Source organism: Pungitius pungitius, chromosome 19 (genome assembly GCF_949316345.1).
Source record: "Pungitius pungitius chromosome 19, fPunPun2.1, whole genome shotgun sequence".
Lineage (NCBI taxonomy): Eukaryota > Metazoa > Chordata > Actinopteri > Perciformes > Gasterosteidae > Pungitius > Pungitius pungitius.
In genome coordinates, this window is record NC_084918.1 from 8,696,455 (window position 1) to 8,709,611 (window position 13,157).

Genomic DNA, 13,157 nt, shown 5'->3' on the forward strand with positions numbered 1-13,157 from the left:
CATAATAGACAGTGGGCCTGCTAATCAACACATTACACTATAGCAAACTTGTGGCTTAAAACTTGACTCTGCACTTACTGTACACATTTTGAAGCTCATAATCATTGTGAAACTGATCAATACAATTACTTATAGGATCTTTGGCACTTTCCTCTTTTGACCAGTTTGGATTATCGCAGTAATTCATCAACGTCCCTGTGACTCCTCGGTGGTACGTTAGAGAGAAATTAAAACAGTTTTCACAGAACCAACACTGCAGTTAGGCCTTTACCAACTATCCTCCCCAGTCACAGTCACAGCAATTCAGCTACGATCAACACTGTTGCTTTGACTGAAAGCTGGCCTCGCAGTCTGGCAGTGAAAGAGTTAAGCCATCAGTGTGGAGCAACGGCAGGCGGTGATTGGTGGCAAAATGTGCCTGAATAGAACCTTCATGCATAAGACTGCAGGACAGGTGGTTTTCTCTCTGGGGATCGCTGTGAGAACCTCATCCAGCGGCGAATGGGATTGAGCCGAATGTGATTGAATGGCTTGAAACACGGCCTGATGGTAGCAGTGTGTATATGTGTGTGTGTGTGTGTGTGTGTGTGTTTGAAACATTAAGTTGGCTTTAACGTCCGCTCATCCAAAGTCGTCCGTTTGATCAATAGGGCCAGTTTCACACACATACACAAAAAGTGATCTAATGTTTAGCTTTAAGTATGTGTGCATATCTGTGTGTGTGTGTGTGTGTGTGTGTGTGTGTAGTCATGTAGATTGCTGCAGACCCAAACTCTTCTAAATAAGAGACAGAGAGAAACAAATGGCTCCATGTTTGATTGTTACTGCACTGGTGCTTATTGATGCTATATGCCCAGTTTAAACTTATAGCCTCTGGATTTGTTTACATGAAGAATATTTTGAATTACACTGGCAATGAAAAAAAGGCAATATACTGTATATGTCATACGTAGAGGCAAAACAGAGGAAATCTCTTCTAGTTACAATTACATCCGAGATGAATGTGCTTTGGAGTATTTGCGGAAGTAGTACAGGCAATGAATCAGCGTTAATGGCAGAAGGAAAACACTTCTGAATAAATAATCGGCAAACAATTATGATGCTGCACACAAAAAAACAGCTTAATTTACTTTCAACTGTATATGATCCACATTTTTCACCGCATCCAGTCGTAACAGTACTAATAAAAGAGAATAATGATGAAACATTTGGGACGGGCTCAGCTCAACACCCACAGAAAAATAAATGTGTGTGAAAACATACACCCACTACAGGCTAACAAGATTCTTCAAGTCTGATCTCTTCATTTGGGAAGTCCCATGGTGCACATGAATCTTTAAAGACACTCTATACCGTATAAGGGAAGGACACGCCCACTGACCGCCCATTAGTTTACAGGTGATTATCAGAGGAATTGTTTAGCAGTGATTTTTGTGAACTAAGTCTTCAGTCTGGCTCCTCTTCCACCCATTTTGATCTTATATAATGCACCTGTTGCCATATTCTCATTTCTATTCTCTGTGGTGGATATTTTGTATATTAACTAATGCTGGCTGGAAATAGTTTCGAGCCGATATGATTCTTGATTCTTTTTGCAAACAGTTCCATTTTTCTTTTGGTCAAGTATAATGTTATTGTTGGGAGGCTACGCACTCGTAGGGAGGTCCCTTACCCCTGTGCAAGCATGTGCAAACCCTAGTCTGTGAGTGTAGACTACTACTACTACTACATTTCTCTCGTGAGGATTGCTGTATCACACCTGAGGTGAGTTACACTCCACGTCAGTGGATTAACTTTCCCACCATTGCACCATATGCATTAGGTCTATTGGATAGGACATTTTGGAATATTGATTGTGATAATTTGAGTTTCCGTTACTGTCTTTCTAGCTTAACATTTAATAAATAATCTTCAATATCTTTAATCCATTATTGGGATTGTCCATTAATATCATTGTCATCAATATTATTGTCATTAATATTCAATCCTCCCCCTATAGTTTCCGTCCCTGAAAATTGGATAATTTGATCCCTTAAAAAAAACATTTCACAATAACCCGGCTTTTTCGAATCAATAACAATTTTGAGAGCCTTTTACCTAACCATACCATTTCCGGGGATTTTCCCATATTTCTCCAGCTAGTGTTTTTGGTTTCCATCCTATTTCCCCCACAGGCGCTGTATTAATTAGATAATGAATGTGTGTTTCTCCTTAACCAATACCGTGAAAGGGAATACCTTCTGGCCTTCTATAGGATCAGAATCCGATTGAGTGGAGGAGTGAATACACATCTTTTCTTCCCCGTAGGAGATTAAAAAGCAAGCAGCGCCTATCCTTTACTTTCAGGTTTTACATTAATGCTGAATAGCTTGGTCTATCAACATTATTCATGACAGGGCTTTACTTCTCTTCCCCTCTCCTCTTGCTGAAAGCCCATCTGCTATCACCTGTTGCTCTTCACCAACAGTGAATAGCGTGGGCTTTTAACCCGTCAGCTAATAATCAATGATGTCTTACTCGAGTGCTTGCTAAGTGCTGGGACGGGTCTGTTTGGAGTAACACACAGTACACGATAAAGACATACAGATTGCATCAGTGTGAATGAATAAACTGTTTATTTATAAATGTTGGTCTTTCTGGGGTTTTCCAACTAGAACCCATCCACGGCTGTGTTTAATATTACAATTAATGACTCTCACACCGGGTTTCTGCTCTGCGTTACTTAGGGGTAAAAAGGAAGGCTTCGCATTAAAAATAATTTTTATTTTAATGTGTCAAACCCACATTTGTGTCTGCGGGGCTCTGAAGAATGTTCAAAGTTAACAGTGTCTTACCATTAACTAATCACCATTAACCATTAGAATATAGTGATGAAATCAAAATAAACAGTGGACCCGGGGCTACAGGTATATGGACGCCATATTCACATGCTCAAACAAAAAAACAAAACTAAATGACATAATTTTATAACTCATAACGAGAATTGAACACCGCAGAAGCCTATTGTTCACACCTGGGACCTAAAACTTATTTTGTCTTAATACCCTCTGTAATAAAATGAATATCCTTTTTGATCAGCTTCAGTAATACATATTGTAACAGTTAACAAAATACTAGTGGATATTACTATGTAGTTCTGGAATTTTTTTCAAGGAGAATTAAATATTGTTTTCTACTACATTCTCCCAACAATCCAAACCTGTAGTTCTTGCTTTAGTGGTCCTACTGTTATCTGATGGCCACACACATTTCACTCACCCAAATGTTGCCGTCTTGGTGATATGGTTTCCAGTTCCTTCCAGTGTCGCTGTAGAGGAGACGGTACCGCGTTGTCCAATCGGAGCTGCTATAGCGACCCTGTGTTGCTATGGCGCTAACCTGCTTTCTTGATCCAAGGTCCACCTGTAGCCATTGGTAATGGTCACTGTCCAGAGGAGACCAGCCACCAGCACCTGCAGAATTAATGACATAATGGGTACGAAATGAGATTGTCTTCAGATCTTATGCTCCTTTGCATTATTCGTCTGTATGAAAAGATTTTTCTTCAATCATCCACATAATGATGTATTGAGAAAGACAATATACACAAAGCCACAGCTCCAAAGTTGAAGGTTTATGGTCACTTATACAAGGTGAAAAAAAAAAAAGAGGAATACATTCACCCACGGTAAAATACTACTTTGAAGAAACAAGGCATTAAAGGATTGCATTTCAATATTATTTTCCCATGGCTACAGCGATGACTGTTAGAATAGATGACGTAATCCTGTCTGTGGCAGTCTGCAACCTTATGCAATCATACCTCGGCCCTCATTGTCAGACAGATACTCATGCTTACTCCAAAAGTTGTCACCTTGCCTGACTCTCACAGGCGAAATACGTTTTAGATCAAATGTTACAGAATCTAAAGAGCAAGACAACTGGTAGAGAAAACAAAGTAAAAAGCTGGATGGGTTCCACCAACCTGATTTCATCAGCCATTAGATAGTAAGAGTGAAGCAACAGAGGCGTGATGCCAACATGGTATGTGGGCTGCTATGAGAGCAGTCAAACCGGTGTGAAAAATACAAGAAAACGACATGCTGAGTACATTAGAGTACATAAAACAGATAACTACACACGCACCAAAAGGTTGCGCACCAACATGCATCAGTGCAACAAACAGCCGAGCTTGTGCAAGAATGCGACTGTGGGACGATTATCGGGGCGAGTGGGCGGTGGATGGACTGCTAACTGGGATGTGACGCCTGTCTTTTTGGATTCTCTGTGATGAAATTTCCAGAGGGACACAAATACAGATAAGAAAGTCACAGGATGAAAGCACAACTAAAGGAGAACGACTAACTGATGTAAACATGGCAATGAAAGAGAAGAAAAAAAAACATAATCATGTGGACAAAGTCAGAAAAGGGAGACAGGAATACCAAGAACGTACTAAGAGTGTGGGAGAGAAGCACCGGGTATAGTGGAGAAGGCATGAGAGATGATAGTCATATGATAAAATAGAGGGTGAGGCAGTTTGCGATGTATCCCCCCCTGGCAAAAATCCTATATCTTATCCAATTACAGAGCCATTACACTCCAGCCCAGGCCTTGACAGATAACCAGGCCTGTATCAGTGGAAACGTCAATACCTCAAAAAACCCGGTTCAGCAGAGCCATTCACTCGGGGGGATAAAACACTATCAGAAGGAGGAGAGGGGGAGGGGAGGGAGGGTACGCCATTGGGTTTGCGAGAGGCGAGGTGGTAGTGATCGTAAACAGACAGTAAACAGAAAATAAAGATTAAGAAAGTGGGCTGAGTGGACAATGACCAAGGCAGTGTGACGCTACAAACAAGATCGAGAGGGGGCTGTCAAAAAGAATGACGTGTGTTGAAGGGGTGACAAGCAAAGGGAGAAGACAGAACAATGGAAAGGAGGGCGAGTAACAGGGATGGATGAGGTGTGGGGAAGCGCGAGGGATGAGAGAGGCTTTCGTGTCTCTAGTAGATAGCATGCGGACGGGATGGAAAGAGGAAAGCAAAAAGGTAGCAATGTAGTTATGGTAAAACGGGTGATGGATGAGGCCAAAAGTGAAGAGGGGAGGATGAACAGCGCAGAGGGAAAAGCGTGAGTAACTTGGGAGAGAGAGATAAACGGTACACATTCAACACTGGAAAAGGGGCTACATCGACAGAGAATGAGGCTGCAAGTGGGTTCAAATGACATGGAACGGATGGCTATGGGTAGAGTCCGGGACAATATAAGGAAGCGAGAGAGGAACAGATAGAATGTGTGCAATGAACAGGGCCATTACTGACAATTCCTGAGTAAGGGTGGAACATTGTAGAGGTGGGTGTGCCGCTAAAATATTTCAGGCTCTCAAGCGAGATAAAGAAACTTAAGCTTGGGTATCCTCACGGATCTTTGGCAGCTACACATACACTAAATACACGACACAGCCCCGTTTACTGCAGCAGCGGTACTGCTCCTTGTCACACACACGCTCTTTCGATTGGACACTTTATAAAGTTATGCCACATATGCAATCTCCTGGCGGAAGTATGCCAGTCAGATTGCTTGTTTGTCGTTGATGGATCCACGTCGTTTGAAAACCGATAAGGATGTCGGTGTAACCCTACTCCTGTTGTCACCAAGTAGTATCGCAGCGCCAAAACTCCAGTCTTTAACATTTCTATAGCTGGACCAGTGCTGTAGAAGGGACTGGCTTAGCCTTTCATACTAAAATACTCTGGTTTGTTTGTACTTCTATAAATCCATCAAGATCCATCTGAAATATGAGGTTAACGTCTGGGTTAAATGCACCGTCTACATCCAGTGAGTCAGACTAGTCACTGAGAAACACAAATAATGCATGTGGCAAATCTTTACAACATGTTCTAGGCCTCTTGGATGGTGGTTGCTGGTTGATAGGAACCTCCTTTCAAACATTTCAATACTTCAGCCCAGCTGATCAAATTCATACCACTGAAATTCGCAATGCAGTTAAAATACTCAAGAAACTGCACCAGTGTGACATCATCACCAGATCTATTGTGTGCACCTCAGCCACTCCACAATTCACTTCCCCTCCGGGGCCCCCCCGCAATGCTTGAGAACTTTCCAAATCCTCCATACACCACCCGTTCTACCAGATGCCCCCAGATTTTCCCGCCAGTCTCAGCCATCCGAGTCCTGCAAAGCTGTCTTTCATTCCCGTAGAGCCACACTCCGTACACACCTTCCCCCCAACATGGGCTCTCTGCCTGATAGTGAATGTATCCCTTTGCGTTTCATACTCCTTTTATGTGCATCCTTTCCTGTACCGGCCTGCATTATGTGCCTGTCCTGTCGACATAGCACGTCAGGGTTACAGGGTTATTAGGAGTAACAGATAGGTGTGACCGAGAGAAAGATTGATTGAACATCGTAGAGACAAAAACATTATAAAAGCAACGGCAAGCATTTGGAACAACTTAAGGATTAAATAAAGCAATGACAGAAAAGAGCTGTGGGAACATCCAACATGTTGGAGCTCCGAGGAGGAACTGGGGACACAAATAAAGAATGTTGGAGGAGAGAAAGTGGCCAGAAAAGGGACGCTGTCATAGATGGGGGAGAAAGGAATAGGGATGGTAAAAAAGGTACAGATGAGTGGTGAAAGGGGAGAAGGGGCAGCTTGGCAGAGGTTAGGAGTGGGTCGAAGAGGGACATGAAAAAAGAGGTGCAGTGAAAGGTGAAAGCCTAGGGGAGAAAAGGGGGGGAGTGAGAAATGGTTGACAGAATAAAGCGGAGACAGAGGAGGCTGACGGTGGGGGGATGGGAGGTGAGCGAGTTATTGTGAGCGAACAGGAGCATCAGCGTAGGAAAAAGTATGATAAAATGGGAGGAGAAATGGGAGGGGAGGAGCATCGGGGGACTGTCACAGTTCTCTCACCTGTCACAAACACAGATGTTTGGGGAGGAAAGGAGGATCAGGAGGAGGATTGGGGAAAGAACAGGGGAGCAGAGAAGGTCAAAGAAACCACCTTTGAGGAAGAGATGAAAAAAGAAGAAACGGGGAAAGTAACACAGAAAAATAGATCAAGGGATAGAGATCACAATGAAGAAAGGAGAATAAGTACAATCTAAGGGGACGACAGAGAGAACAAAGCATTGAAAGCACAACAGGCTAAAACCAAGGGAGCACTGCCACCTAGATTTTACTCCATTAAAGCTGCCAAAAGTCTTCAGAGTGCTGAAGACAGATTCATTTTTGATTAATAGACACTAAGAACATGCATTTTCAAATGTGCTTACTTCAAGCACTAGTTTTTGGACCTTTCAGCACGTTCCCGTTCAGGACGGTACACGTTGTAACGTCGTTGAGGGTTGATGTTAGAGAGGACAATCCGGAAGGGACTAATGGTTGAAGTTAGTATATCCTACCTGTCAAGGGATAGGGAGCGCAAATGCAGAAAAAGCACTTTTCCAGCTAATCCAGGGAAGTGAAGAAGAATTTGTCAGTCAGTTTGTTTGCTTCCGGTGTGCATTAACCCGACACAAATACGCTGCGTGCTGCAGTCAGTTACATCAGAGAAACCCAGACAATAGTTGAAGATGGAGAGCTTTTTGCATTGGAAGTAAAACAAAAAGAGAAATTCCTTATTAATAAGTTCAACAAAAGCAAGTTGAAAAAAGCTGTTGGCAGCCTTTTTACAATTTGTATCATTTGATTGTGTGTTGGTATTATAGTTAATCAGTTAATTAATGAATCCAAAATTGCATTAATCAATAAGACAGATCGAGCATCTTTATGTGAAAAATCCAATCCAATTTGTTCCCACTATGATGATAACCTTCAGCTATTCATCAACACATTCTCCAATTTCTCAAAATCTGTCTGTATAAACCACCTCTAACCCCTCATGAGTCCACTATAATACATCCTCATAATGCATTGGAATTGGAACTAGGTCTAGTGGCAACAGGGACACTGGCATTCCTAAGAAGCAGCATGTTATCAGATTAATCGGCTATACCTGAAAGCCACCCCGCTGAAAATGTCCCCGTGCGGTGCCCTTCACAGGTCAGAGCTGGCCAAATGGAATTCAGACAAAGAGCTCCTTCTGAGATAAAAGGAGAACACCGGGGCACGAAAATGTCGCCGAGGTTCCTCCAAGCTTGCACAACAAGGTTTAAGCTATCTGTGATGACACAGATAACCCTGCAGTTGTAGCACAGTCGGAGCATGTGTTTCAGAATAATCTGCTGCTACACTGGTGGTGACAACAAATGTTTTCACACACACACACACACTGACTGTATAAACAGATTTGTGAATATACATGCATGCAACTTCAGTTTCTGTTGGCTACAAACAAGGGACCACACCAAGGTGGTTTGTGCCCGTTGGACAACAGAAACAACAGGACGGGTCACAGCAGGAAATGCCCTGTGGGAACCGTTGCCAAAAATGGCTTCCTTTTGAAATGGTCAGCTAATACAATACCTGGAGATATTTTCCTTGTGTCACATCTCCGTTCACACTGTTCAAGAAACCCTCGGCTATGGATCATTAGTCCAGCCCACAAGTGTAGTTATGAAAGCTCCCTTTGTTGCTTTGAATTTGAGTCAAACTGTTTTCCCCTGTCTCGGACAGGCCTTTCTCTCTTTCTCTACGGCTGTCAAGTTTTTTTTTTAGAGGTATGTGATCCAAACTCACCTAATTGGACAAATCACAGGGTTATCCATAGCTCGTGGGCCGTGAATGAGTCAACATAGACTGTTCACATGTACTAGAAGAACACAGTCGGCTGATTTTACCTAAGCAATGCAAATATTTATTGTTTTATTTGACAAAGGGACAGTGCAAAAGTAATACAACATTGCTGTAAACATGCCAGGGTTAGGTAAAAGGCTATTTTTCCTCTGTGGCCGATATAAAGTAATTGATGGCCGACTGACAGTGTGATGAAGTGTATCCAACCCTGCAAAGTGAAGTGACATGGGCTCTCAACAAAGGGGCTTTTCTGATTCATTTCTTTTACTAGTGTAATTGGAAGCAATATCCATGTTTTTTCCATCCTAAATTGACTTCTATGGTAGAAAATGTAAGCAAGTGAGCAAGAGAGCACAAGACAAGGATATTTTCATCACCCTGAAGGAAAGACAAGAGATCTGAGAATGAGTAATGGACACACAGTGGGATTTTGGACGAGTGACAGGCATGACACAGAGACAAAAGTGACAGTGGCAAAGGAGAGCATCAAACCAGAGAACGTCTCGGTCTTGCTGTTAGTGTGGGCGAGTGTGTGGGTGGGAGAGCACACGCACAGAAACGCAATTGCAGCGGGCCGCCCCTGGTGAGTTGCCTTTGTGGACGTGCGCTTCAGCACCCGAGAGGACGCGCGTGCGAGAGTAGGTTTATCAAAGTTGCCTCTTTTCATCACAACCACAACCACATTAACAGAGAGCGTCTCAATTTATTAAGATGCTAGGCCGCCGGAAGAGGGAGCAGAGAGAAAACAGCTGGCTAGCCCTCTGCTCGTACTTCATCTTTCTGTCATGGAGCAAAGGGAGCGGATGAAGACAAAGTAATTTAATTAGGAGCGGACCGACATTATAGACGGATGACTGCAACAACTCGAGACATCAAAAAAAACTTTGTCGGATGACAGAGCGAAAAGCAGTGCATGATAAAAGGCTGGGCAAGCTGGTTAATTGTACAGTCAGATCACAGTTGCACTGCAGTACTGTGACTTCTTTTGAATGAATAAGGTTGGGGGGGGGGGGGTGGTGACATACATGGCAACCTTTTAAAACTTGGAAAAGTAAGTATCAAGGCGGGCATGAGAATGAATGGGGGAAAAAAGTAGATAATGAGGTCTGCGATGAAAGAGGGAACAGCCTGAGAAAAGGTACGGTGTGAGAGTGAGATGGAGAGGAAGAAACCAGGAGACCAGGATGTGACGAAGGCTAAGGAGAGGCCAGACCCGGTGGAGGAGAGAGAAACACAGAGGGAAATGGATAAAGAGACGAGGGGGAGAATAAAAGGATCAGTGGCCATGTGTTTGTGATTAACGGCTCGACAGCACGTTGCCATGTCTGCGCTGTGCAGCATCCCGGCCATGCACCCTATGTGGATGCTCACATGCGCGCATGGCAGCAGGGATGCTTACGGACCACACATAACCCTTCCAGCCATTTCTCCTACAATGTCCGCACACAGGCAATGTAGTCATTATTTTGGTATGTGCTCAGCTTTGTCCAAAGCCCAAACCACTTCAAGGCGGGTTTTCCATGAACGAAGGCTACGTCGAAATAACACATTATCGGGGCAGAGACAATAAAATGCATCCACGTTTTTGTGATTACACAATACATGACGTTATATATTTTAGTTGAATTTCAGCTCACGGCAATTTGAGCTTAAAGTGTCTTATTGCTTTTACATCGCTCCTTCTGCCCATTTCAGCCTGCTTTCAATCAAAGGAAGCGTTTTTCTCACCCTCCTTTGACCTTGAACTCCTCCCTCGACTTTCAGCAACTTCACACCCTCTCGTCTCTCTTTTTCCGTCCCTCGATCTATGCCTCTTCTATTTTAGCGCTTCAGCACTCTCCCGTTGGCAGCACTGAACAAAGCCTCGAGTGGGTTGCAGATCACAGCTAATGTGGGCGCTATGTCACTGTTGACAAGCTACACGGATATCACTAGTTTTATTTTGATTTCTTTGACCAGAATGTTATTTCAGGTTAATAAATTGAAGATGTTATTGGTTTGCATCATGTGAAGTGTAGGATCCAGAGTGTGAGGATCTTGATGCTAAATTTATACCTTTAGAACATTAAGGGATTCAGAATACATTCTTCAGCAAATAAAAAGAAAATTTAAATCATTTTTAACAGCATGTCAAACAAAGGCGTATTTCAGAGTTGAACATGTTTTGTGACACATTTTCAAACCAAGTAAACCATTTTTAGTGGGCAAAAGTTGAAGAAATATGGGTAGAATAACCTGCTCTGCATTTCATTCAAAGTCTCTATATCTCTCTTGTATCTCTTTCCTGCTCCCTCTTCTTCCATCTCTAGCAAATAGACCAAAGAGTTTTGCCCGTTACCGGGGGCCCACCTTTCCCTCTGTCTGACACTATCGAGATGAGCAGGGCCTCACACGAGGGTCGGCACTAAGGAGAGACAGCGGCAGGAGGAGGAGGAAGAGGCACAGGATTAATGGTGAGACGTAGGAAAGACACATCACCATGAGAGAGAAAGGAAGGGGAACAAAAGGATGGGGAGAATTAGATATTAATACAGAGAGAGAGAGAGAGAGAGAGAGAGAGAGGGTAAAAGAGAGAACGAAGCTGAGACAATTAAACTGAGACTCCACGGGTCAAGTTTACAATCCACATGCAGAATAGAGTAAAAGCTTGTGAGTGGTTTAAAAAAATAAAAAGAAGCTGCATTTAGCATTTTGATGATGTTTGTTGGTAAAGTATGTGTTTCAGCATTTTGCGAGCCCTCTCTTCCAAATAAACACATCAATAAAATGTGCCAAAGCCTATTCTGGCTGAGGTATTCATTCACACTTTCTCTTGAAAAACATACAGATTCTAATACAAAACAAAGACACGCACACACATACACACACACACGAGTGAATGGGGCGAGCGGCGTGTGTGCGTCTCAACGAGTGCGCCGTGCGGGTTTGTGTGTGAGCGGCTGGCCCTCAGCAGACGGCTGTCTGCCTGAAGAACGTAACGGCATCCTTCCACCTCTCTATCTTTCACACGCACACACACAAACACACAAAGGCTAATGAACATGCACCTCAAAGTGAACATACAGGCGCAAACACCTGCACGCACACACGCCTGTGGCCTAAAACTCTAATAGCTGTCAGCATTCACAACACACGCTTAATATGATTGGTGTGTCCCATTGATTTTGTGGCTCCCCTGTTCCATAACAGTGGAAGATTGGCTCATCAGCGCACACTCATGCCGCTGATGGCACATTTTGGCTGCCAAAATGCGGCTGCTTTGAGGGACTGGGATCCTGTGTTTTTATCTAAATGGCTGTTGAGTGTGAGCAGTTCCATGCTGCAGTATCTGTGTGTGTCTTCAGTGTTGGAAGTTCAAGCATTTGGTAAAGTACTGTTTTTGTCTCTGTGTAAGTTGTTGTCAATTTTATTCGTGCATTAACTGTTTGTGTGTCATTCGTACAGCGAGTGTTTTCTGGAAATGTTTCAGCGTTTATTTGGATTTGGATGTCAGTGTTTCCGTTTTGTATTCATGTGTTCTGTATTTTGTGTTAGAAACTGATGAGAAATAACAATGCTTTCAATTTCAGCACCTTTCTTCAGATAAGATAAAATGACATTTTGGTTTCAAGACAAATGGATTTTCTGACATATTTCTAATCTTTGTAAAGAAGTTTCTCTTTAGGTGTAACCTCATCATCCCTTCCTGCAGAAAGTGTCGTATTTTATATTCAACCCTTGTCAGAGGCTGTATGCTAACAAGGTGACGACCTCATCATAAAAAGACAGTGTCATTCCTAGAGGACACCAAGACGCAGAGGATGAGATGAAACTCTCCTCTCATTCCGCCTGCTACTTTGACACTTGCCTCGGAACAGTAGGTACCCATTTTGGGACACTTGTGTCAAAATCTGATGTAGTTTATCACAGTGGTGGTTCTGACACATGTCATCTAGCTTTAGAGATGTCTTAGAACTAGGTCTCACTAGAAAATGCGGGGTTCCTAATTAGAAGCCAAAATTGACAGGTCTTGGAAAAGAGAGATAGCGGCGTATTTGCAGTAAGATTATGCAACGCTCATCTGTACAGAAAAAGGGCAATTGGCTAAATAACCATTTGATAAATAACGATTTTTTTACCTTAACAAGTAATTTTGTCCGGATCACGTGTCTTGTAATTCATTTTGAAAAGTAATCAAATCTGTGTCGAAGTAAGAAAATGTCTAAGAGACATCATCTACATTGATCTGCATATTTTATGACAGTTGTCCAGAGATAAAGCCATTTCATAAATAAATAATTTTAGTGACAGCTTGAGTTATTAGAATAGAAATAAGTTTCTAGAGCCACATTTGGACCTTGTGAAAGTGCATTTAACACTGGCCGTATATGTCACTGTAGCTTTCTGTACAACAATAATCCCTTAGAACTGGATTT

At 42.8% G+C, this 13,157-nt stretch overlaps 1 protein-coding gene across 1 annotated transcript in view; it reads right to left on the reverse strand.

Annotated features, from left to right (window-relative positions):
• cntnap2a (contactin associated protein 2a) overlaps positions 1 to 13,157 on the reverse strand; it is a 159,200-nt gene that overhangs the window by 141,802 nt on the left and 4,241 nt on the right. The window contains exon 4 of the mRNA XM_037456600.2: positions 3,259 to 3,452. Within this exon, the coding sequence (XP_037312497.1) occupies positions 3,259 to 3,452 (194 nt within the window). The remainder of the gene's footprint in view (positions 1 to 3,258; positions 3,453 to 13,157) is intronic.